Below are 27,308 nucleotides of genomic sequence, written 5' to 3'. Positions count from 1 at the left end.
TCTGATTATAATTTGAGGGTGTTTGGTCTGTTCCATAATACCATTAGCAGCTTTTCTTTCTCTCTGACATGGTATCACCCATCTCTTTGACTCACTAACTCTCGCTCTATCTAAGCATTATCTGTGTCTATCCACTCACTCCTAACCCCTCCCCCAACAAACCAACCCTCGTTTTTGAATACACAATCTTTGTTCCTGGCAATCTAAAGAAGGGCCATTGAACATTAACTCTGCTTTCTCTCCACAGATGCTACCAGACTTGTTGAGTTTCTCCAGCAATTTCAGTTTTTGTTTCAGGTTTCCAGCATCTGCAATTTTTTGTTTTATTCAAAGTGAAATCACTACTCCTATAAATGTGCTTAACTAGAGAAAAACAGATTTTTAGTGGTTTTGATTTCAATATTTCATATTCATCTACAAATCAGGAAGTATAAAATAAGCCTTTACAAAATTGGCAAATACGTGAAATCAAGCACACCATGCCAGCATGCAAATGAACGTGAGCAAATTGAACAGAGTTGTTTACAATTGCTAGACGACCAGGACCTCTAGGCTGTACATATGAGGCACAGATTTCAGCAACTTTGCATTAAATAGTAGTAAAGGCACCATTTTCTTCAAGCACAAAGTCTGTAACAAATGGACAGCTTCACGAAAAAAACTTCAATCTGCAAGTTTTTAACAATGATCTGAAAGTATGTTCAAACAACCCAAATCTTTCAAGTCTTGGAATGGGAATTGAGTTGCCAGTCATAGCAAGAACTACGGTAGCGAGGCTCACTTAATTGTATGAGGTCTTGTACCAATCGCCTCAGAAGGGTAAACCTCCTCTTCAAGCTGATTGAGAGATGTTCGCAGGTAAAGGGATAGCAAGAAAATGGGAGGCCTTCAAAAAAAAAAGAGATAACTAGAGTCCAGAGACATGATATTCCTATTAGGGTGAAAGGAAAGGCTGGTAGGTGTAGGGAATGCTATATGACTGGAGAAATTGAGGTTTTGGTTAAGAAAAGAAAGGGAGCATACGTCAGGTATAGACAGCAGAGACTGAATGAATCCTTAGAAGAGTATAATGGCAGTAGGAATAAACTTGAGAGAAACCAGGAGGGCAAAAAGAGGACATGAGATAGCTTTGACAAATAGGATTAAGGAGAATTCAAAGGGTTTTTATAAAAATATTAAGGACAGAAGGGTAACGAGGGAGAGAATAGGGTCCCTCAAAGATCAGCAAGGTGGCCTGTGTATGGAGCCACAGAAGATGGGGGAGATACTAAATGAGTGTTTTGCATCACTGTTTACTGTGGAGAAGGACATGGAAAATATAGAATGTGGGGAAATAGTTGGGGACATCTTGAAAAGTGTCTATATTACAGAGGAGGAAGTGCTGGATGTCTTGAAACGCGTAAAAGTGCATAAGTACCCAGGACCTGATCAGGTGTACCCGAGAACTGTGGGACGCGATTGCTGGGTCTCTTGCGGAGATATCTGTATCATCGATAGTCACAGGTGAGGTGCTGGAAGTCTGGAGGTTAGCTAACTATTTAAGACGGGCGGTAAGGACAAGCTGGGGAACTATAGACCAGTGAGCCTGACATTGATGGTGGGCAAGTTGTTGGAGGGAATCCTGAGGGACAGGATTTACATGTATTTGGAAAAGCAAGGATTAATTAGGGATAGTCAGCATGGCTTTGTGCATGGGAAATCATGTCTCAGAAACTTGATTTGAGTTTTTTTGAAGTAGTAACAAAGAGGATTGATGAGGGCAGAGTGGTAGATGTGATCTATATGGATTTCAGTAAAGCAATCGACAAGGCTCCCCATGGCAGAATGGTCAGCAAGGTTAGATCTCATGGAGTACAGGGAGAACTAGCCATTTGGATACAGAACTGGTTGGAAGGAAGACGACAGAAGAGGTGGTGGAGGGTTGCTTTTCAGACTGGAGGCCTGTGACCAGTGGAGTGCCACAAGGAACGGTGCTGGGTCCACTGCTTTTTGTCATTTATACAAGTGATTTGGATGTGCACATAGGAGGTACAGTTAATAAGTTTGCAGATGACACCAAAATTGGAGGTGTAGTGGACAAAGAAGGTTACCTCGGAGTACAATAGGATCATGATCAGATGGGCTAATGGGCTGAGGAGTGGCAGATGGAGTTTAATTCAGATAAATGCGAGGTGCTGCATTTTGGAAAAGCAAATCAGAGCAGGACTTGCACACAATGGTAAGGTCCTAGGGAGTGTTGCAGAACAAAGAGACCTTGGAGTGCAGGTTCACAGTTCCTTGAAAGTAGAGTCGCTGGTAGGTAGGATAGTGGAGGCGGCATTTGGTATGCTTTCCTTTATTGGTCAGAGCATTGACTATAGGAGTTGGGAAGTTAAGTTGTGGCTGTACAGGACATTGGTAAGGCCACTTTTGGAATATTCTTTTGGAATTTGTGCAATTCTGGTCTCCCTCCTATCAGAAGGATGTTGTGAAACTTGAAAGGGTTCATAAAAGATTTACAAGGATGTTGCCAAGGTTGGAGGATTTGAGCTACAGGGAGAGGCTGAATAGACTGGGCCTGTTTTCCCTGGAGCATCGGAGGCTGAGGGGTGACCTCAGAGGTTTCTAAAATCATGAGAAGCATGGATAGGATAAACAGACAAGGGTCTTTTCCCTGGGATAGGGTGGGAAAGAGTCCAGAAATAGAGGGCATAGGTTTAGGGTGAGAGGGGAACGATTTATAAGGGACCTATGGGGCAACATTTTCATCCAGAGGGTGGTGCATGTATGGAACGAGCTGCCAAAGGAAGTGGTGGATGTGGATACAATTATAACATGTAAAAGGGAGCTGAATGAGTATATGAATAGGATAGGTTTAGAGGGATATGGGCCAAGTGCTGACAAATGGGAATAGATTAAGTTAGGAAATCTGGTCGGTATGGATGAGTTGGATCAAAGGGTCTGTTTCCGTGCTATATATCTCTGTGGAAGATGAATGGATTGGTGCAGGTTTTAGCTGAACGTAGTAAAAGTTGATTTGATTAACTTGAGGTTTTTGCCTAAGAAATTATCCTGATTAAATGGCGACAGTACCTCTCCTATGCCCATGGAAGGCCACCCAGCAAAGCCTGTTAGGTTTTCCAGTGACCCAGAGGAGGGAGCCCCTACTATCAGGCACTCATTACGAATTGGAGGATCCAGGATTGAGCAAGGAGTCTTGCCCCCATTTTGGTCACCTATCCCCCAACACCCCCCCCCCACCACACAACCAACTACAAGCCACCCCTTCCTCCTTCACTCACCTGTGGCCACAGGCAGGTTCAGTGCTGGCAGGAGCCACAGCGCCTGCTGGCATAAATAATCAGATGCCACTATTTGTGTCAGGGAGGACATATATTGCCAGGGACCTCAACTGGGGGACAAAGCCCAACGATGACCAATTAGGGGAACTTAATTCTGTTTGGTCTTCTGTTCAAAACTAATGGGAGCTCTATGTCTCCTCTCCAAACTGATGGGTGAGACCATTGTTGACCTTACAAAATCCCAGAAATAGTGTTTAATGCTTACCTGTATAATGTTATTGCTTATTATTAAAGCGATAATTCAATTTCATCTGTTCAAGAAGTTATTTATCTTGTAACAGTTTTTTGAACTGAAATGGTTTTGAACCTTATTGTTCACTGATTGCTCATCAATTTATCTTCACTTACATACCTGTAATTCCCTTTCTTAGTCAACAGCTCCTTGAACTGTCCCAATGTGACCACACGTCCTTTAACGGATGTCCTGTATGGAATTGGCTCCCCACAGAAATAGTATGCCACCACAATGTTATCACCAGGTTGAGACGCACCATTTGCTGACTTCTTTTGCGGTTTATGCCTATAATGGAAAGAGATCATGGTGAGTTTTTTTTACTTCATCTTACAATTACATATTGGTAAAATGCCTGCAAAAATAAGATTGAAGAGAGGAAAGAATCAGCACTTTTTTTTTACTAAACAAACCAAAGAAGTATAAATAATTTCAATTAATAAAATTATTACAGACAACTAAGCAACGTTAACAAAATTACTGACTTCACTGAAATACCTGGTTATTCTAACACTCCTCAAATTCATAGTTTCCTTTAGATTCAAGCATAAAGCAAATGAAACTAAAAGATGATCTTAGGCATTTAGAAGTATTTTAATCCATTCATGCCATTCACTATTACATTTTGTTTCAATTTGAATTGTATTAAAATGATTTGTATTCTAAAATAACTGGTTTTCACTAAAAAGATCTGTAATTACCCAAGTTTATTGTTACAATTAAATCTGTGCATATTGTCAATTGATGGCGATTTTATAAAGTCACCATTTTTCAAGAAGGTGATTTGAATTTAAACATAAAAAGCATAGAGCTAATACTATATCGTTTAGACAATTGAAGTCCTTTCTTAATAACTGATCAATCCTCATTAAAAACTGAGGTAACTGGAATAGAAGGGCTTATGCCCGAAACGTCATTCTCCTGCTCCTTAGATGCTGCCTGACCTGCTGCGCTTTTCCAGCAACACATTTTTCAGCTCATAACTGGAATAGACCCAAGGGGTCACAAATGGTATCATTTGTCACAAAGATTCCATGACAGAAGATGGTCCTTGAGAATTAACCCACATGCAAATTGGCAGATGAAGGACTCTTAATCTTGTTATAGAAAATACACCACAGTAATGCTGAAACTTAACAGAATCTCTGAAGTGCACCGTCTTGTTTTATAGTCATTTGTTAAATGGTGACAAGTGCCCTCATCCATTATATGGCAGTCTTCAACAGTCTGGCTGCAAAATTACTCCCCAAAAACAGCAACTTGGAATTAGAAAAGTATCTACCAGTCAAATAAACAAACTGCACACCAGTAAACTTTGACCAAATAGGTATTGCTGAGAGAAGGATTATAAAATAGTCACTGCCGACTTTTGAATTCCACTTGTTCTGAACTGTAACCATGGTTTCCAAATTATGCTAAGACATAATTGAACCTAAAGCAGTCAGTGATACAAAACTGTAATAAAAAAGGGAACAAATAGCAATTATCTCAACAACATGAGTCCTTCAAGAAAAAGTAAAAATGAGCAACAGTTTATTTTACCTTCATGAGTATCCCTTGTGGACTGATACACAACAAAATTACTGACTTCACGGAAAAATCTGGTTATTCTAACACATAGGCATAGAAAATCCACTTCAACCACTGGATTGGAAAATGGATTTAAAACAGGAAACCTCAATGGAGATTAATGTGGAGCTTAACTGATCAAATTAAAATGCTTACAATTATTAAAATCTATTGTGCTGCAAGGCATGGATAGAGTCAGAGCTGTAAGGCATGGAAACAGACTCTTTGGTCCAACTCATCCATGCCAACCAGATATCCCAAATTAATACAGCCCCATTTGCCAGCATTTGGCCCATATCCCGTTAACCCCTTCCCATTAATGCACCTATCCAGATGCCTTTCAAATGTTGTAATGTACCTGCTGCCACCACTTCCTCTGGCAGCTCATACCATACACACACCATACTTTGTATGAAAAAATTGCCCCTTAGGTTCTTTTTAAATCTTACCCCTCTCACCTTAAACTGATGCCTTCTAGGTTTGGACTCCCCCACCTCAGGAAAAAGACCTGGACTGTTCACCCTGTCCATTCACCTCATGATGTTTTAAACCTCTAGAAAGTCACCCCATAGCTTTTAACACTCCAGGAAAAATAGTCTCAGCCTATTCAGCCTCTTGCAACAGCTCAAATCCTCCAACCCTGGGAACATCCTTGTAAATCTTTTTTGAACCCTTTCAGGTTTAACAACATCCCTCCTACAGCAGGGAGACCAGAACTGCACACAATATTCAAACAGTGGCCTAACCAATGTCCTGTACAGCGCCAATATTACCTCCCAACTCATATACTCAACACACTGACCATTAAAAGGCAAACATACCAAATGCCTCTTTCACTTTCCAGTCCACTTGGAACTCCACTTTCAAGAAACTAAGAATCTGCATTCCAAGGTGTCTCTGTTCAGCAACACTCAAGTGTACAAGCCCTGTTCTGATCTGACTTTCCAAAATGCAGCACCACACATTAAATTAAACTCCATCTGCCACTCCTTGGCCCATTGGTCCATTTGATCGAAGTTCCATTGTACCCTGAGTTAACATCTTTGCTGTCCACTGCTCCTCCAATTTGGGTGTCACCTGCCAACTTACTAACCATACCTCTTATGTTCACATGCAAACCATTTATATAAATGATGAAAAGCAGTGGACCCAGCACTGATCCTTACTAAATTCTGGGTAATCCAAGATAGAATACAGAGAAAAAAACTGTAGTGTAAGAGTTGGTCCACTTTTTTATTGAGGTATTTTCAGTGTTGGAGCTAACTGCCTTGAATTGTCGGAGCAGTATTTACTGTTTTATAAGCTGTTGCATCATTTTGGAACTTGTTTGGTTAATATTCAAAAATGTTAACAATTGTAATTATATAATAAAAATAAAACATCTCTAGTTAGATCGGAAGGATTAATCAAGCCATTGATTATGTTGGTAACTGCTAAAATTGAAATATTAAAATGATAATTTTGAATCATTTTTAAATTGGTCACATTTATTAAAAAAAGTGTCCAGATAATAAAGATGTTTTGGCAACAATTATATAACATTCAAACCAACTGATAGCATTATCCGTTTGTTTGTTACTACTTCTGGTAAATAGTTGATATAATAGTTGCGTGCTGTACAGCTTAAAATCCACACTAAAAAAGGCCCATGTAATCTGCCAACAAATGGAAATTTCAAGTGACATTGATGGAACTGCAAGCCTAATAATTACCTTTGTACTGTAAATATTCACAATAATTAAGATTCATGAGTTGGAAAGTTAGCATAAGCAATATTGCACACACTTACCTTCTTTGATTTAGCTTTTAGTTAGATACACTCAAGCAATTATGTAAATGTAGCTAAATGTAGTTTGAAATCAAACTGTTGCATTTTCTTTAATCATGCCACCAAACGTAGATTAGAAACACCTTTCCATTACCGCAGCGAACTAAGCTTACTGGCTGAATGCAGTTACTAATCTGTTTCCAGAAGATGAGATTACAGGCAAAACTGATTATGTGAACTGCACTAGAGGATACTACACCTAAAGTATCATTCTCATTCAATTTCCACATATGCAGCTGAGAGATTCAGACATGGAAATGCCTGGTGGAATTTTACAATAATAAATCTAATGTCAGTTAAATATGCACGGAGTTAGTGAATACTTCGGTTGTCAAATAGTAATGATAACATCTAGAACAAAAAAATTAATAAAGGTTAAAATGAATAATATACTTCAGATTTAGTTAATTAAAATTCAGTGCAATTAAAGATCTAAAGCCTATGTGCAAACTAATATCTAAACCTAAGATGACAGAGAATACATCAACAGCAGTGGGACGTACTCTGACTCAGAGAGATCCATGTCGGAGACGGCTGGTACCACATTCAGCACCGGAATGCATGCAGGCCTGACAGAAGTGCGACCCCGTTGGATAACCTCTTGCACATACCTGCAGTGTCATGGAGAATAATCCTAGGAATTAGAATGCTCTACTCCAGCTACGTCTGCTACCTCCTCTCTGATTAATAGCCATTTCTACACACTTTTATCTGCTGCTTTACTCAGATTCAGCACTCATGTTTCATTTTATATTATGGATTATCTTGTCTCTGATATTGTTTCAGGTTTAAGTCTTGATTTTAAAGCTTCTGCCGAAAGAGTCATCAAATTGATCACGTGAATGAGCAAGAAAACAGCAACAGGCAACTCATTAAATGATTTCTATAGATTATTAACATTGTGCACAGAAACATCATGTAATCTCTGGAGAACATTGTGTTAATTCTCGGTACACCCAACATATATATCCAAGGATCTATTATAAATTAGAATTTCAATTAGATACACTCAAAATAGTACATTCAATGCATATGATAACCAATAATTAAGCATGTTTTGGCCACTTGATCGAGTAACAGTTATTAATTTATTAAAATATATACTTTGTTGAAATGAAATGAGTTTTTGTTCCTAAACATTGTAATAATTTATTTAAACCTACACTGTGGGCAGCACGGTGGCTCAGTGGTTAGCACTGCTGCCTCACTGAGCCAAGGACGTGTTCTATTCCCGCCTAGGGCCACTGTCCACGTGCATATTCTCCCCCTACCTGTGTGGATTTCCTCCCACAATCCAAAGACCTGCAGATCATGCTAAATTGTCCATAGTGTTAGGTGCATTAGTCGGGATAAATGTAGGGAAATGGGTCTGGGTGGGTTACTCTTCAGAGGGTTAGTGTGGACTTGTTGGGCCAAATGGCCTGTTTCCGCACTGTAGGGTATCTAATCTTGAAGTTATAGAAATTAAAGAAAATATTTTTTTCATTTCTAATTCAGGAGAATTTTCATAAAAAGTGGACCTGCAAAAGTGTTATTTGATGTATATGTTATAAGTTATTGCACAGCACAATAAGTAGTTAATGTGCTGTTTTTAAAGATTATTTGTAATTTCAAAGTTTGAGTAATGTACCTTTTTGGCCAGCCCCACACTGACAAAACGTACGTTGGTTTTTTTACTAGTTAATGGCACAAACTAAAAAAGGGTTGATTGCAAGGACACAGTTTAGGATTATACACCTGGAGAAGAATTAACCTGTTTGATGCGATTGCATATCTGAGGCGGTTTAAATATTTTGGTAGATCATCACATTTTAACAGTATGTTATCTGACAGCCTGTGACAACACAATTGAACTATATTATAACTGAAACTGGATGCAATGGTGCATAGTCCAAAACCAAAATTTGCCATATTTTATTTTACCATTGACTACATGTCAATGTCAAAGTTTTCAAAGCTCTAAAACACACATCCTGAGAAGTTGTCAGAGCAGACTTTATACTAATTTAAGATTTGATGACAATTTAGAAAGCAGTTGAAACTTTATTGCTGGAACAGCACAGCAGGTCAGGCAGCATCCAGGGAACAGGAGATTCGACGTTTCGGGCACAGGCCCTTCTTCAGGAATGAGAAGAAGGGCCTGTGCCCGAAACGTCGAATCTCCTGTTCCCTGGATGCTGCCTGACCTGCTGTGCTGTTCCAGCAATAAAGTTTCAACTTTGATCTCCAGCATCTGCAGACCTCACTTTCTCCTCCAATTTAGAAAGCATATTTCCCACATGGCAAAAAAAAATTGCCCTGCAAAAGCCAGGCTCTTCCTAAAAAGGGAAACTATATTGGGAATCTGTGATTTGATTGAATATGAGCTCCTTGCATCAGACGGTACTGTAACACTGGAAATAACAGATTTTCAAAACTAAGAGCAAGTTAAATTGTGAAAGTAAAAATGTTTGTTCCCAACTTCAGTATCACAAGCTGCACTTTTCAGCACCCAAATCTAAGCAAGCAGTTAGACAAAGCAAAAGTGGAACGTAGATAATTCGCCTCACCTTTGCTTGGACTGTAGTTTGCCACTCTTCTTTTCCTCTTCTTCAAGCCGTCTACGTGCTTCTTCCAGTTGAGTCAGAGGGTTTGGTGCCGGATTGGGTGGCATGGTTGGATCCTGAATGAACGGGTGTGATGGTTGGACAGGATTTCGCAGTTGTGCACTGACCCATGGGTGAACAGCTCCTGGCCTTTCAATTGAACTTGGTCTAGTATCATGATTAGTTTGTTTCTTAGCTCCACTTAAACTGTACCAAAAAGACAAATTTGCATAATTAATTTAGCATTGCAAATATTTCCACTAAATCAGAAAATACACAGTAGAATGAAAAATTTTGGCCCATGTTGAGTTACTTTATTATAATGTCTGGGATTTTTAAAATGTGACATTTGTAAATCATAGTAATTGTTAGATCTGTTACAACTATGAGAACAAAAAACTCCCACATACGATCTATTGGGGATTTCCTTCTCTGCGGAAACTTGGAGGACAGTGAGAAAAATATAAATATTGAAAAGGATTCATGAGAAGATTAAAATATTAAAGTAATACACAATATTATGATTTCAAATATATATTAAAAAAAACCATGCAGAGGAGCAACAGCATTTGGTCAAACATAAAAATGTTCTCTTACTTATGTGGAGCCTTTTTGTGCCTGTGAATTTCCTTCTCTCCTTCAATTATCCATTGCATAATCTTCTGATTCCGTTCCATGTCGTCTGGAGGAGCAGGGGTTTCGTAGCTCCCAGCATCGGCTTTACCTGGTTCAGTCTTCTTAGTATTTCGCCTCGACAGTGTGTTGACTTTACCACTGCACCACAATATGCAACTTAGTCAATTTTAGAAATTTCAATGGTAGCATAACTGCTCAGTTTAGAACATTTAAAAGCAAACATTAAATATTGTTGATGCAAATAACGTAAGTCATTTAATGGAATTTTAGTATGAATTCAGTAGACCTTTGACAACAAACATTCAGTGACAATATCTATAAAACAATGTTCACTGCACAGTAAGTAGCTCAATAGTTTAAGATACTACAGTTCATTCTGCGATTATGTGAGTTTGTTAACACGAATTCGCTACAACACGATTGACAAATTGGGGACACTGTTTCTAAAATGCAAAGTCTGAAAGCGCGTACTGGTTAAAACGCAATCCTGGCCTCACTACTTTAAATGGTGCAGCTATTACACTGGATTGCACAAGAGCGAAACTACCACATTATAGCAAAACTGACTGCACTGGTGTTTTTACTTTGGGTCGTGGGTTCACCTTGGAAGGAACTGGTATCAGAAGACTGACCAGTTTCAATCCAATAGGAAAAGCCATCCCCAATTTAACACTAATTGGCAATTTCCATTAGAAACACTGATGTACCGACACCCTGGATTTGTTCAGGGAGAGGTGGGTGCCGCAGGGAGTTGAGTGCATTATTTCCCCCACCAACTCTATTTTGATTTAATCCCTGCCTTCCCCTTCACTGTTTGACCATACAGCATTGTCCTTTGATGTGAAGGGCACGGCTTGTCACAGGCCACTCGGGTGTTTCTTTTCTTCCTGGTGGTGGAAATTTGAATAAAGATTCGTGCACCTTGTGTCTTTCACTGCGTCTCGCACCTGCACACACACGTGGGTGCTGGAGAAAATAAATAAGCACTACCGCAGTTAGGCGGTAGTGTGGGGGGGGGAGAAAGAAGAAGCACTGATGTAGGGGACGGACAGATGAACAGTCAGGAGTGGGAGGAGGTGGTGGTTTGGGAAGAATATGAAAGATGTCACACCAGTGAAGTAAATATCCCATTGGATATTTACTGTGTTTTAACTGGCCTGAGAGTGGTTATAACAAATATAATTAGAAAGTGGAAGATTCAATTTCTGACAAATATCACTGGATTTTTTTTTGTTGTTCATCGATGTCAACTATTCACAGAAATTATAAGGCCCAATTATAGTACAATGCCTACATGTTAAATTTTTAAAAAATGACCTGGGGACATGGGTGACCATGACAAGTTAGATTCATTCCCTCTATTGTTGACAGAATGAAATGCAGAGAACTGTTGCAGTTCTCCCTGTCTTCCATATTATTCCAATCCTCTTCAACACTGCCACCAACACCTCAAAAATCTCTGGAGAACACAGGGATATGGCAGCAATTAAGAAGCACAATGTGACCAAAGTTCTTGAATTTGTCAGTGTTACTTATGCAACAGGCATGTAATGTTTTTTGACAAAGTCATGCTGACTTATTACTCCCTTCGTCAGGGTATCCAAGTTGTCAACCTGTTGGACATACCCACTTTGTTGAAGTCTCAGATCTGCCCGTGTTTTGCACAAGCCAACTTTAAAACTCCCCAATTAGGTTTTTGCTCCCACCAAAGCATTAAAAGCAGCTTGAACTAGTCATGGAGTACCTCCTCTGCCATCCACTATGGCCAATCTTCCTTTCTTTGGTCTCTCTGGACATAGAATTATTCCTTCTTTGTCTCAAGACAAAGAGAAAAGTGAAACCAACCTCCAGCAGTTCCCATCCCCACACTTGACAATCTTAGCCGCCTCCTATTTAATCTCATTTCTATACAGTCTCCCATAACATTGTTCATTAAAATTATCTCTACCTGTAGTTCAATTGATTTGCAGTTGAATCCCTCATTGATGCCGTTCATATCTCCAAACTCAACTACTCTTACGTTCTTCTTGACCTTCCACTATCCATAAATGAATTCAATCAAAATTCTATAACCCATATCTTTTTCATACAATATTAAAATCCCTACATGGCCATGCCTCTCCATCATCTTTTCCAACATCACAACTCTATCCCTTCTAAGTCTGCCTTATTTTGCACTTGAACCTCTTCCTTATCTTCACTATTAACAACTGTCCAATGAAATGCCAAAAGCTCACTCTAATTTGATCCTTACACACTCTCCATTTCACCAACTCAGTGTCCTCCATCGTCTCTTCTTCAACCTCCAACTTATTTTTGAACAACCCTAAGATCACCTTCTTGTTTGCAACATCCATTTCTCAGATTCCACCTTGCCAATCGCCATGAAACATCTATACTAAAAGGCACAATGTAGGTGCACATTATTGGTGTGGAGAAAGTGAGGTCTGCAGATCAGAGCTGAAAATGTGTTGCTGGAAAAGCGCAGGTCAGGCAGCATCCAGGGAACAGGAGAATTTTGTTCTCCTGTTCCCTGGATGCTGCCTGACCTGCTGCGCTTTTCCAGCAACACATTTTCAGCACATTATTGGTGTACCAACTTAAAACAGCAAACAGAATTTAAGATGTGTATTTTGAAAATAAGTTTAAGACAGTCTTTGGGTTACTGCATGCAACTCTGCTATAGGAATGATGTTATTAAATTGTAAAGGGTGTAAAAAAGATTTAGAAGGATGTTACCAAGACTGGAGGATTTTGAGTTATAAGGAGGGGATCGATAAGCTCAGACTACCCCCCACCCCGAGCATAGGCGGCTGAAGGGGGACTTTACAGAAGTTTATAAAGTCATGAAGAGCAGAGACAAGATGAATAGCCAAGGTCTTTTCTCTAGGGTAGAGGAATCCAAAACAGGATGGCATTGGTTTATAATGAGAGGGGAAAGATTTAAAAGGGACCAGAGGGGCAACCTTTTCACACAGAGGGCAATTTGTACGTGGAACGAACTGCTAGAGGAATTGGTAAAGATGAATACAATTACAAAACTTCAAAGACATTTGGACAGGTACAGGGACAGAAAAGGTTTAGAGAGATATGGGCCAAATTCAGGTAAAGGACAACTGTTCAGTTTTTGGAAACCTGGTCAACATGGACAAGTTGGGCCAAAGGGGCCTGTTTCCGTGTTGCATGACTATGGCTCTAAGTAGGGAGGAGGGACTTGGGGGAGGGGCGTTGGGAATGCGATAACACCTTCCACCCCGATCTCAAATTTACCTGGACCGTCTCAGACTCCTCCCTCCCCTTCCTAGACCTCTCCATTTCTATCTCGGGCGACTGACTCAACATGGACATTTACTATAAACCGACCGACTCCCACAGCTACTTAGATTACACCTCCTCCCACCTGACCCCTGAAAAACTCCATCCGATATTCCCAATTCCTTCGCCTCCGCTGCATCTGCTCCCAGGAGGACCAATTCCAATACCGAACAAGCCAGATGGCCTCCTTCTTCAAAGACTGCAATTTCCCCTCAGACATGGTTGACTATGCTCTCCACCGCATCTCTTCCACCTCCCGTTCCTCCGCCCTTGAATCCCGCCCCTCCAAAGGTCCACACCCCCCACCAACCCAAGCTCCACTCCCCGCACCTTCCCCTGCAACCGCAGGAAATGCAAAGCTTGCGCCCACACCTCCCCCCTCACTTCCCCTCCAAGGCCCCAAGGGATCCTTCCATATCCGTCACAAATTCACCTGTACCTCCACACACATCATTTACTGCATCCGCTGCACCCGATGTGGCCTCCTCTACATTGGGGAACAGGTCGCCTACCTGCGGAACGTTTCAGCGAACACCTTTGGGACACCCGCACCAACCAACCCAACCGGCCCGTGGCGGAACACTTTAACTCCCCCCTCCCACTCCGCCAAGGACATGCAGGTCCTTGGCCTCCTCCATCACCAGACCATGGCAACACGACGCCTGGAGGAAGAGCGCCTCACCTTCTGCCAAGGAACCCTCCAACCACAAGGGATGAATGTAGATTTCTCCAGCTTCCTCATTTCCCCTTCCCCCACCTTATCTCAGTCCCAACCCTCTGACTCACCACCGCCTTTTTGACCTGCAATCTTCTTCCCGACCTCTCCGCCCCCACCCCCTCTCCGGCCTATCACCCTTACCTTAACCTCCTTCCACCTATCGCATTCCCAACGCCCCTGCCCCAAGTCCCTCCTCCCTACCGTTTATTTTAGCCCGTGTGGCACACCTTCCTCATTCCTGAAGGGCTTATGCCAGAAACGTCGATTCTCCTGCTCCTTTGATGCTGCCTGATCTGCTGCGCTTTTCCAGCTACACACTTTTAAGCTCTGATCTCCAGAATCTGCAGTCCTCAATCTGCACTCCTACATGAAATTTTCTTGACAGCATTTTAGTAAGAAAGTATTAACAGATGTATGAAAATGTGATGCCAAAACTAGTAATCACCATGAAATGCATGTGACGAATGGAGAAAACAAGGTTAAATATTGAAAAGACACGACGAATTAAATTCTACCAGAGAATGCTCAAATTTCAAGCTTCGATTTACCAAAATCATTTACAACCAGAACCTGTGTTGTCTTCCTCACCCCCACGATCATCCTTCCCCCCAGCTATGAAAAATATTCAAAGTCTTTCATATCCTTGGGACATTCCAAAGCACTTCACAATCAGGAGATTACTTTTGAAGTTCAGTCACATTATGGGGAACATGGCAACAAACATTTAATCAACAAATGAATGAATGAATGATCAGGTAATCACTTTCTGGTGACACTGGCTGAGGAAACAGCATTGGCCGAGGAAACATTATTTGCCAGATCACAGAGAAATCACAACACTTCCTCAAACAGCACAAGATCTATTACGTCCAAGCAAGCAGGCAGACAGGACTTCATTTGAAAGTTACTGTGGTAATAAAGTTTATCACTACCATATTCTAATAAAAATAGTAGAATTCTATTTTAAAATACAAGAACTGGGAGCAGAACTAGACAACTCAACCACTTGAGTCTGCGTCACCCATTTGATATGGCTGATTTTATCACAGCCTCAACTCCACTTTCCTGCTAGTTCTCCATAACCCTTCAACCCATTAATTAAAAATCGCCCCATCTCCTCCTCAAATTTACACTCTGGGTTCATGAATTCCACAGATTTATGGTCCTTTGACAGAAGTAGTTTCTCATCTCAGTTTTAAATCTGCTACCCCTTATCCTAAAACAATGACTTCTTGTTCTAGATCACTCTACATGAGGAAATGTCCTTTACTCGTCTACTGTCTCAATCCCCTTTTAGCTTTCGTATACCTCCAATTAGATTTTGTATCATTCGTTTAAACCCCAGGGAGAGTATTAAGCCTAAGCTACTCATAAAACAAATCCCTCATCTCAGAAATCAATCTAAATGAACTGCCTCCAATATAATTACATCCCTCCTCAAGTAAAGGGACCAAGTTGTAATGCAATACTCCAGGTACAGGCTGCCTTGTACAGTTGCAGCAACACTTCTCTACTTACATTCTCTACTCTTTTTAGCAAAAAAAACCCAAAATTTAATTAACTTTCCTTATTACCTGCTGTACCTGCATACTAGTTCTCTACGATTAATGCATGAAGACACCCATATCCCTTTGCACTCTGAAGTTTCACCCCATTTCAATAAATTGCCTTTCTATTCCTCGAAAATGAATAACCTCACACTTATCCACTATAAACTTCATCTGCAAAACTTGGCCCATTTACTTAACCAATCCATTTTAAGTTTCTTACTGCAGCTACTTCCCCACCTATTTTAGGGTCATCAGTAAACCTGGCTACAGTACATTTTATCTAAGCATCCAAGGCAAATTATAAATAGTTGGGGCCCCAAGGACCAAACCCTGTGACATCCCAGTAGTTGATTTTTTCCAAATCAGAAAAATACCCACTTTCTGTTGGCTAGTAAATCCTCTGTCCAAGTTAATAAATTACACCTAACCCTATGTGATCTTACCTTGCGCACAAACCTTGTGTGTGACACCTTATCAAATGCTTTCTGGAGTCCATCTGCAGGATCACCATTATCTATATGGCTTTATACATCTCTAGTAAATTGGTCAAACATTATTTAGTCCTCATAAAATCACGCTGACTCTGATGGATTGTGTTCTTGACTTATCAAATGTCCTGTTATTACTGCCTTAAAAATGGATTCTAACAACTTCCAAACAACATATATTAAACAAACTGGTCTGTAGTTTTCTACTTTCTGCATCGCGCTCTTGAATAAAGGTATTATGCTAGCATTTTTCCAATCCACTGGAACATTTCCATATCCAGGGAATTTCAGAATATTATAACCAAATGATACACTATCTCTGCTGCCACTTATTTCAAGACCCTATAACGTAGGCCATCAGACCCTGGGAACTTTTGTCTGCTGTCAATTCCAACAATTTGCTCAGTACCTTTTCTCTTGTGATGATATTTGTTGCATATTGCTCCCTTTCTACAACCTCTGCATTACCTATTACTATTGTGATGGTACTGGTGTCCTCCATAGTGAAAACTGAAGAAAAATATTGATTTAGTGACTGCTATTTCTGTGTTCCCCACTATTAACTCTTCAATCTCATCTTCCAAGGGACCAACATTCACATTAGCTACTTTAAGTTTGTCATAAAATTTCATTCTGTTTACAGTTTACTTATTCTGCAGCTCTCACAGATATGACCATTTTCCTCTGCAATTCCTAAGTTAATAGTAGCCCCGAATGCTGGATATGGAATTTCCTACCCAAGTCCCAAAATTCAGCTTTGGAGCTTTTAAAAAATTCAAGAGATATTTGTTTTTCTGGAAGTGTATGTATGTTCAATTCTGAAGCTGTAGCAACTGTTAATGCTTAAGACATGGTCAGAGATTGCCACACAAAGACAGAAAGAGAATGCTTCAATGTTAATTTTGAACTTTTTTCTAGCTCTAAATTGGGTTACTGGATCTCATTGCTTTAGGTTTAATTTGAAGTAACGTTTTGTTTAATCTTTGCACTATTTTGCAATACTTAAAGGATGATTGAGCAGAAAATCTAATAAGGGCAAATAAATTCAAATATATTAATTCAACCTAAATATTAGGGATTAGTGGTTTATTGAGGTGCTGGAAAAGCACAGCCATTCTCTTCATCAGGAACGTAATGAAGAGCTTATGCTCGAAACGTCAACTCTCCTGCTCCTCAGATGCTGTCTGACTGGCTGTGCTTTGCCAGCATCACACTTTTTGACTCTGATCTCCAGCATCTGCAGAACTCACTTTCTCCTTAGCAGTATATTGGATTGGTTTAGTGATTCCTGAAACAATTCTCCAGATTCACTGTTCCGTTGTATTTTGGTAATCTGATTGAGACAGTATTCACTATCCAAATATGGCCGTTGTACCTCAATGTAACAAACTGTGCTGATTTTCAATTACTTTTAATATACACAGTAACTTGGCATTGTTGCCTTAGTGACCATATACAGAGGAGCCTCGGTTATCCGAATTCCAATTATCCGACAATCGGATTATCCAAAGGAGATCTCGAGGTCCCAATGGACACATTACAAAGACATGTTTCCAACAGCGATCAAACAGGCACCATCTCCAAATGAATGTCTGTCTGCCCGCCCTCTCTCTCTCTCTCTCTCCCCCTATGCTTTCCCTGAAGTTCTACACAGGGGTGTACCCTAAACTCAGCTTCCCCAGATAATCTCTCCAACATTGTCCTGTACAGGGCAAAGGTGGAACCTGTCAAAACGTTGCAGTAAAACGGGGCTGTGTGGGGGGGGGCTGTGGCTGCATGCGTGAGTATGTGCTATTTGGAGATTTACCCCACAAAGGCAACTACAGCAATTTTGTTGTTGGTGTCCAGTCCAGCCGCCCAGAGAGGGGGAGAGTGTGCACGGGGTCGGGGGACAGGAGCGGTATTGCACAGGGACGGGCTCCCACTCACTGTGCTGCTGCTGCAGCCATCTCCTGAACGGGGAGCAGATATTAAAACCTCTGAGCTCCAGAGGAAAGGCATTTAATCGATTAACCAAATTGTGCCCACCTATCATGTTCGGATAATCGAGGTTCCCCTATACATTAAAACAAGATTACAAAATATTTTATGATCTCATACAATCTGAACCTTCAAATATTTTAATAAATCTATAATCATGTCTTGGATGTAGGCATAGACTCTACCATAATCAGGTTTGCAGATGACACTAAACTAGGTGGGAAAGTAAGCTGCAATGAGAAAATATGAAATTAAAAATGGATATGGATATAATAAATGGGCCAAAATTTCACAGATGAAGTTGATGTTGTCTAATTGTTCTTCCTAAGTGTGCCGCAAAATTTAACTGTCTCCTTAGTTTGGTATAGTTTACAAAATTTAACAAGTACGTACTATGCTGCAGAATCCAAGTCAATAATGTAAAAGTAGAAACGGTAATGCAAGGGCACCATACAGCACCCAGCATTTCACTCTAACCTGAAGTCACTATGGATGCACCCAAATTTCAGGCAAAGCCTTGATTTATTTCCAGATCTCGAAAATGCGTCATCTTGGAGTTATTGTGAATCCAAAAATATCATAATTGTTCCCTACCACATTTTCTCCCTGACACCAAGCACAACAGTCACTAGTTCAATTGCTCCATCCATTCTTTGTGCAAAATTGCTGGTCACTCTATAAATCATAAAAAGAACTCCAAAATTTCTCCCCTTAAATAGAAATTCCTTGTGCACCAATAACCTCTCAAAGGTAAAGGTGCTATAGTTCCACAGGACCGTTCTTTCAGAAGGATGACAGGTGGTTGCTTAACCTGAGGGTCACCATGGTTGAAAAGATTAAGGAGGGTCCTTCATGGTAACGACAGCCAGTGCAGGTGATGAAACCATACTGTTGCATCATTCTGTATTGCAAAACAGTTGTTTAGCTAATTGAGCTAACTGAACTCCTCCAATAACCTATATACTCACCAGGAACAACACTGTGATAAGTATATTAACCCTTTGTACAAAACGCAACCCCCAAGCATTCTCTCTTCTGGCTGTCCATCACCTGCCAAGTCTTCACCTAACAGAGCTCTGATCCATCCGGTTCACTTCGCTGACACTGATCATTCAATCATCTTCAAACTTCTCCATTAACATGCCTCTCTCCTAGATCCACAGTTTAAATGTCCAGTCCACTTTTGGTTTCTGTCCCATTCGTCATCGACGTGCAAGAATTTTGTAAGCATCTTTTACAACAGTAAGGAATATCAAGTTCTGTATTAGTATTTTTGATTAACTGGAAATCTGTTGGCACATTTTCTAGCTTTCCAACTAACAAAGACTCTGATGAGCCATTATTTCTTCCAACTTAAAGCTAGCAAGACCACAAGTACAGTTTTAAGCATTTGAGTATCCAGGTTAGCCATGTCTTCAGATTTCTAAGACATCACTCAGGTCAGGTCAGAAGGTATGGAAGCTTGTCATAATAATCAATACTGAGCTTTAATTCTTAGCTTTAATTCCAAAGTCTCTTCTAATCAGTTTGAGATGAACTCTAGCACTCCCACTAGAATCACAATTAAGGTAACTGAACTCAGTGCAGACCAGATGCCATAACTGGGTCATCAACAAGGCCTCAAAGCAAGATTCTGTAATGCAATTCCTTACTGAAGCATTAGGTAAGCTTTCAAAAGCAGTCAGTATAGCATTACTAACAGAAAAACAACAGGACAATGGTTTCACCTACCCATAATTCGAAGACTCCACCGAATTAGGTGCCAAACCCATGCTTTCAGAATAGTTCCTTGATTTTGTTGCATAGTGGTGTGAATCAGCATTCCAGAAGTTACTCTGGACTCTCTGTGTGGCTTCTGCCTCAATTTGTTCTTTTGGTTTCATCCCATTGTGATGGTGAATGTGGTGGTAAACATGTTTGTGATGGTACATGTTTGGAGCCTCTACTTTCCCACCAGTCTTGGACACATGTTTATGCCCTGAAGGTAGCACCGTTCCTATTAAACTTGTAGCCTTCCCATTAGATAAGCCATCAGGAGAGCGGGACTTTGGAGAATGCCTTCCAGGTCCTGGAGATTGGCAACCTGGGGTCTTCATCACACGCTGGACGTGTTCATCAAGAATGGATTCTGGATTCTCTTCATGAGCATCACGCACTTGTAATCCGCCACAGCCCATCTCAGAATAACGTGAGTTAAAGTGGTGCATAGCCTGGGCAGGTGGTAGTTTGTGACTAACCACAGACGGGCCTGATGAAACATCTGCATCCTCACCTTCTTCCTCCTACAAGAGAAATCAAAGAAATAATGTAACTTTTAGTCCATATTCATTGTCAAATGGTTGCTTCAACATTTAGATCCATCTTTTACAGTGGTCTCCGACTAAAAGCTTAGTATTTTCCAATAATATAATACTATAGAACTGGTTTTGATTTCTTTTGGTCTTAATCTCATTTGCTGTCATATTTTCAACTTTTGAGAACCCCTAACCATCCTAACTAACTATATTACTAAAAATTAACATGGCAATATGATTATAGTCCATTTTAGAAGTATTGCCAACATTTTGCCCACTTGCTTACCTATCAAATATATATAAACTGTTTGTATCTGTCTCGCAATTTGTCAGTCCACTTAGTTTTATGTTGTTTGCAAATTTTGCTACAGTACATTCGCTTCCTTCCACCAAGTCATTAACATATATTGTAAACAGCTGCAGTCCCAGCACTGATCCTTGTGAAACCCCACTTGTTATACATTGCCAACCTGAAAAAGAACACCTTAGTTTCACTTGCGGTTTCCTGTCCATGCCAATATAATACCCCCAATATCACTGGTTCTTATGACGTACCTCACAAAACTTTACCTTGTCAAATATGTTCTGGAAATCCAAACACAAAACATCTACCAGTAGCCCTCTATCTAATCTGGTTGAGATTTCCTCGAAAAACTCTAATATTAGTAAGACACTATTTCCCTATTGTGCAGTTGTTCTGACTCAGCTTGATTAGGTTATGATTTTCCAAACATGCTGCTACTACTTCCTTAATAATTGATACCAACAATTTTTCAATGATAGATGCTGGGCTAATTGGCCTATAGTTACCTGCTTATTTCCATCCCTTATGAATAGGGGTGTCATGTTGGCAGTTTTTCAATCTTCTTGTATCCCTTCTGATTTTTGAAAAATTAGAACCAATGCCTCCACTATCTCTGTGGATACTTCTTTTAGGATCCTAAACTGCAAGCCTGTCACCCCATTTGTTTGTCTAATACTATTTCTCTAGTGATGGTGATGGAATTATACTATTTAGCATTGTGGATGTTCAAAGCATCTTTCATTGTAAAGACTGATGCCAAATATTTAATTTCTCTGCCATTTTCTAGTTTCCCATAAGTATCTCCCCACAGGGACCTATGTTCACTTTGACCTCTCTTTTCCTTTTTAAAAGGGGTAATATGATTATAGTCTATTTTAAAAGTCCAAAATAAACTGAAACAAAAGACTATTCAAATAAATCATGGGCTACGAACTAAAATATCTTTGAGTTTGTCTTAAAGTTCTTGCCATGTTAGTTACATGTTTATAATCTAATTTAAAATTTCTGTCATCTATAAATATCTAATTACAGCAACAGAAATGTCATATCGGAATTCTTAGGTGCCACATAAAAGACATCCACATAATTGGATAATAAACAAAAAGTCATGTGTGGATCAAGTGTGGTGAATTGTGACAGCAATGTGATTGAGAAAGCCATATTAAATTATGTTATAGGCCTGCAGATGGCACTATTGGATCAGTTCATCGATGATGAACGCTAGCATCTTTTGTCACTAACTACAGGTGTTAATATTTTATAAGTACATTGTTATTTGAAGCAAAATGCACATGAATAATCTTAAGTACTTTCCTGATCAAAAAAGAAGTTAAATTGAATACTAATTACATCACAGGATATGTCTGGCTAAATATTCATGTTACTAAAATGTACTGTGCACTTCAAAAAACTGAACGAGACATGTAAGCTTCACAAATTGTTTTAAAAACCCTAATCATAAATTACCACAAGATATTTTCCTTCTACCTTTCTCCTATCTTATTGATGACCGTAAATTAAATGTTACCTTCTTCGCAATACAGATTGTTACCACCAATGAATTTTGTTATAAACATCAACATTTCATTCAAAAACTTTAAGGAAAGATATTTCAGTTCCTAAAATTAGGGAATATTATTCACGTGGGGGATAAAATACCTGCAGATTACTAAAACAGAAACTAAAACAGTTGCACAGATAACCATAATATGGCTGCCAGGAAACATCGGAACCCACAGCCGTAATTTCAGACCAATTAGCCATTCAAACAACACCTTGAGAAAAAGAAAACAGGCAGGAATCACTTTTTTTCCCCCTGAAGTACAAACACATTTGACCAATTAAAACAATGCAGTGCTATGTGGAGTGTGGAAGAGTTGACAGATTATTTATCAATTCTACCACATTCACCAAAAGAGGCCAGTTATGAAAAAGGAATAAACTTAATGAAGTTGAAAAATAGACAAATGATTGAAACAACCTATGGTTTACAATGCAATTAGAAGCATCAGTGCGTAATGCAAATATAGCCAAATTTTCAGAATTCTATCTGCCAAGATGCCATCCAGATTGGAAAAAACCAAAAAGCTGAGTGGACTTATTAACCACAGTCATGGTCAAATTGGTAAACAAAGGAAACATCTTGATGGTGTGAGAAGGCTGGTGGCATGCACCATAGAATCAACTTTGATAAACATTATTCGGGTTCTTTGGAAAAGCTGGCATGAAACATCATTTCAAATCAGTTGTTCTGTCTGACAATCAATCTGGATGTTGACCAGTGAACAGACCCGCTTAAACTGTGTGAAGGAACCTGAGGGACCATCACCTATTATTGATGGTCTACATCCTGTTACTATGAAGTTTTAGGCAAAGGTGGGCTGCCTAAACAACCAGTTGTTGTCAAGGCAAAGTTCTTCAGCTGGAAAGCTGAAGAGAAAATCGAAAGCAGTTGGTGGAGCTTGTGTATTGATAGCATCTTTTTTAAAATTGGTGTTAATAAAATATTGCCACTTTAAAAGTGAAAATTAAGCCTGAATGCATAGACTTAAAAATAAATGCATGGATTAAATGATGCAATGTACTGAAAGATGTGTTTACAATATCTCAAATGATTTTGTGCAATATCATTGCACAAAATCCTTTATCGGTACACAATCCTTTATCGGAAATTCTGAAATCCAAAAAGCTTTGAAATCCAAAGTTATTTTCGTGAAGTTTTTTCTGTATAACAAGGTTGTTTGGCATGTGAACAGGTGACCCAACTCCACACCTACTCGAACCCACGTCACTCAGATGTGATGTGGCGGCGTGGCCCAGCACTAGCAGGCATCACTTGTGTTTCAGCGCTCGTACTAGTCACACGTGGGTCTGCTATTTGCTAAGACTTTTTTTTATTTCACTGTGACAATGTCATTTATTCTGAAATCTGAAAAACAACTGGCCCCAAGGATTTCGGAAAAAGGATTGGGTACCTATGTACCACATCGGCTTATTTTTGGTGATCAGCTGTGTCTGTTGCCACATAGCAATTACAAAACCAAAAATAATATACATTGTAACAATTGAGAAAGCCAGACAACAGTGCCTTAGATTTGCAGTTAAAGACTTCATTTTCATCTGATGAGTTAAGATGCATGTATGTTATGGTTTAAACTCTCATCACAAAACCTACCGCTCTTACGCGTTTAAGCCGTTCTTCCAGCTTTTCCTCTGCCTCTCGCTCTCGCAGCACACTTTCCAGCCGACTGATGAGTTCTGCAGCAAACTTTTCTGGTTCAACATGGATATCCTTTGGCATCCGATACGTGCGCTAGTTAGATCAAATTATTACATGTCAATAAAGGGCTGACATTAATACAAATTTTTGAAGGAACTGCTCTCTCACCAAGTCAGTAAAATATTGAAATGAGCTAACAGCATTTTAAATTCATTTTGAATAAGCACAAGAAACAGGATCCAGCTTTACAAGAATTATTAAAGTGATAATTTCCCTTAACAAAAAAAAACCACTTGGAGTTTCAACATTATACAATTATCTTAGAGCAAAGTGGTACCAAATGAGGATGGTTAGTGGATCTGGAAAATACAAATTGGAAATTAGAGTAAGTTGCACAGAAAAGGGACAGATTTATAGGAACTAACATATAGCACAGTGGAATAAAGGGCAAGACGTGAAAAGAGCTTCACAGCTAGTGTTAACATGGATAATAAAGTTAGCCTGCAACAATAAAACAAAACCAAACAAGATTTCAAACCGACATTGATTTGTATGCTAATGGTGTAGCACAGAAAATTGTAATGAAACTGTTGACTGGTCAGTCCACACCTTGGGTGTTGCATCAAACTTTAGTTAGCAAGAGACAATCAACTGCTGGAGGCAATGCAAGGGTAGAGGTGTTAGTCTGATCCCTGTTATCAGAGTTAAGAAGACAGCATAGAAAAACTTCACAAAATCACAAATCTAACTGTACAGAATTCTGGAATAGTGGTGCTGGAAAAGCACAGCAGTTCAGGCAGCATCAGAGGAGCAGGAAAATCGATGTTTCGGGCAAAAGTCCTTCATCAGGAATACAGGCAGAGTGCCCAAAGGGTGGAGAGATAAATGAGAGGAGGTTGGGGGTGGGGAGAAAGTAGCATAGAGTACAATAGGTGAATGGGGGTTGGGACGAAGGTGATAGGTCAGGAAGGAGGGTAGGGAAGGTAGCAAAGAGTACAATGGGTGGATGGGGGTGGGATGAAGGTGATAGGTCAGAGGGGAGGGTGGAGTGGATAGGTGGAAAAGAAGATAGACAGGTAGGCAAGTCACGGGGACAATGTTGAGCTGGAAGTTTGGAACTGGGGTGAGGTGGGGGAAGGGGAAATAAGGAAACTGTTTAAGTCCACATTGATGCTCTGGGGTTGAAGTGTTCCGAGGCAGAAGATGAGGCGTTCCTCCTCCAGGCGTTGGGTGGTGAGGGAGCAGCGGTGAAGGAGGCCCAGGATCTCCATGTCCTCGGCAGAGTGGAAGGGGGAGTCAAAATGTTGGGCCACAGGGCGGTGTGGTTGATTGGTGCGGGTGTCCCAGAGATGTTCCCTAAAGCGCTCTGCTAGGAGGCGTCTCCCACCCCCACCCTCCTCTCATTTATCTCTCCACCCTTCAGGCACTCTGCCTGTACTGCCTGTATTCCTGATGAAGGACTTTTGCCCAAAACGTTGATTTTCCTGCCCCTCGGATGCTGCCCGAACTGCTGTGCTTTTCCAGCACCAATAATCCAGAATCTGGTTTCCAGCATCTGCAGTCATTGTTTTTACCTAACTGTACAGGAGACTACTCAGACACTCACTTCTACACTAGCTCGCCACTGCAGCAATCTACCTGTGATACTCCCCTGCCTTCTCCCTGTCGCATCCCTCCTTTTCAGGTAGAGATCCAAACCCCTATTCAAAACAAAGTTAAAAATTACGTAACACCAGATTATAGTCCAATAGGTTTATTTGGAAGTACTAGCTTTCGGAGCGCTGCTCCTTCAGGTCGTTGTGGAGTAAAAGATCATAAGTTACAGAATTTATAGCAAAAGTTTACAGTGTGATGTAACTGAAATTATATATTGAAAAAGCCCTGGATTGTTTGTTAAGTCTCTCCTCTTTTAGAATGAGCATGTTGGTTTCAGTTCTTTCATATGTAAAGCACAGAACATTTAAAAGCTACATTCTCAAGTGAACGTAAACAATTGGTGTCATGTCGGCCCAGATAACGCATTAAAGGTGTGAGCTACCCTGTGTGAGGCTGTCTGTGCCCCAATGATCAGACCGATACTAATCGAAAAAAATGGATTTACAGAATCTGACATGGATTCATGCAGTTTTTGAGTAAAGTAAAATGTAATTCTGCAAGCACAAATTCACCCCACAAACTTATACGTATGTCTGCATGTGGGTGTATGCATATGGGGGGGAAGAGAACGGAGGTTGAGTGTCTGTGAGAGAGTGAGTGTATGAGTGAGAGTGTAAAGGGGTAAGTCTGTGAGAGGGTGCATGCATGAGTGTAGGAGTGTATGCGTGAGCATATGAGAGAGGGTCTGCGTGAGTGTATGGGCCTGTAGGAATGCGTCTGTGTGAGCGCAGTGTAACAGGGTCACCTATAGCATGACATGAACCCAAGGTCCCAGTTGAGGCCATCTCCATGGGTATCAAAACTTGGCTATCAGCCTCTGCTAGGCCATTTTGTGTTATTGCTTTCCTGAAGTTGACTTGGAGAACAGTCATCCGAAGGTCAATGGTCGAATGTCCTGGACTGCTGAAATGTTCTCAGATGGAGAGGGAACACTCTTGTCTATTGATTGCTGTGCGTTGGACTATAACCTGGTGTTGTGTGATTTTTAACTTTGGGTACACCCCAGTCCAACAGCAGCATCTCCAAATCATGACTATTCAATACACTGATTAATCCTGCCACCACCACACACTCAGCCAGCACATTCAATATTCTAACCAATTGCAATATTAGGTAATTGATAAAAGCAGCAAAAGCAATGAGAAGTAATTTCTCTTTGCTTCTTTAGTTTTATACCTGATGCCTCCATTATTAAAACCTGGAAATCTATATGTGTATTAACTACTCTCTCAACTTGTCCTGTCATCTTCATTGATTTAGTGGCACATACTTGCTGATACCTCTGATCTCATATCCCCTACAGATCTGTGGTCTATTTTTATATTGTTCCTTGCAATTTGAATTGTTTCACAAATCTGCTATTTGTCCATCCATTCCATAAATCTTTGAAGTTCTACACCATTTTTTCTCACTCTTTTCAATGTATCCAAATTTTATGACATTCACAACATTGAAAATGTGCCCTAAATACCATGATCCAGGTTATTACAGTAAAATCCCCATGATACGGATGCTAAGCATCCAGAATTCTCATGCAAATAACATCCAAGATTCACAAGTGGAATCCCAGATGCTTGGGATCCAGATAAAAG

General features: G+C 40.2%; 1 protein-coding gene and 1 pseudogene across 9 annotated transcripts in view; one reads left to right on the top strand and one right to left on the bottom strand.

The window, feature by feature from the left end:
* Positions 1 to 27,308, bottom strand: part of axin1 (axin 1) — a 130,098-nt gene that overhangs the window by 4,926 nt on the left and 97,864 nt on the right. For 8 of the 9 annotated variants that reach the window (XM_043711948.1, XM_043711951.1, XM_043711956.1 and 5 more), the window contains 6 exons: positions 24,016 to 24,153; positions 19,974 to 20,524; positions 10,153 to 10,329; positions 9,520 to 9,762; positions 7,474 to 7,581; positions 3,694 to 3,861 (listed from right to left, as the gene is read on the bottom strand). In XM_043711948.1, coding sequence (XP_043567883.1) covers positions 3,694 to 3,861; positions 7,474 to 7,581; positions 9,520 to 9,762; positions 10,153 to 10,329; positions 19,974 to 20,524; positions 24,016 to 24,153 — 1,385 coding nt within the window. The remainder of the gene's footprint in view (positions 1 to 3,693; positions 3,862 to 7,473; positions 7,582 to 9,519; positions 9,763 to 10,152; positions 10,330 to 19,973; positions 20,525 to 24,015; positions 24,154 to 27,308) is intronic. The other variant, XM_043711957.1, reaches the window with a different exon arrangement.
* Positions 22,899 to 23,372, top strand: LOC122560416 (annotated as a pseudogene).

This window comes from Chiloscyllium plagiosum, chromosome 21 (assembly GCF_004010195.1).
Source record: "Chiloscyllium plagiosum isolate BGI_BamShark_2017 chromosome 21, ASM401019v2, whole genome shotgun sequence".
Taxonomy (NCBI): Eukaryota; Metazoa; Chordata; class Chondrichthyes; order Orectolobiformes; family Hemiscylliidae; genus Chiloscyllium; species Chiloscyllium plagiosum.
This window is presented reverse-complemented; position numbering and strand designations above follow the sequence as displayed.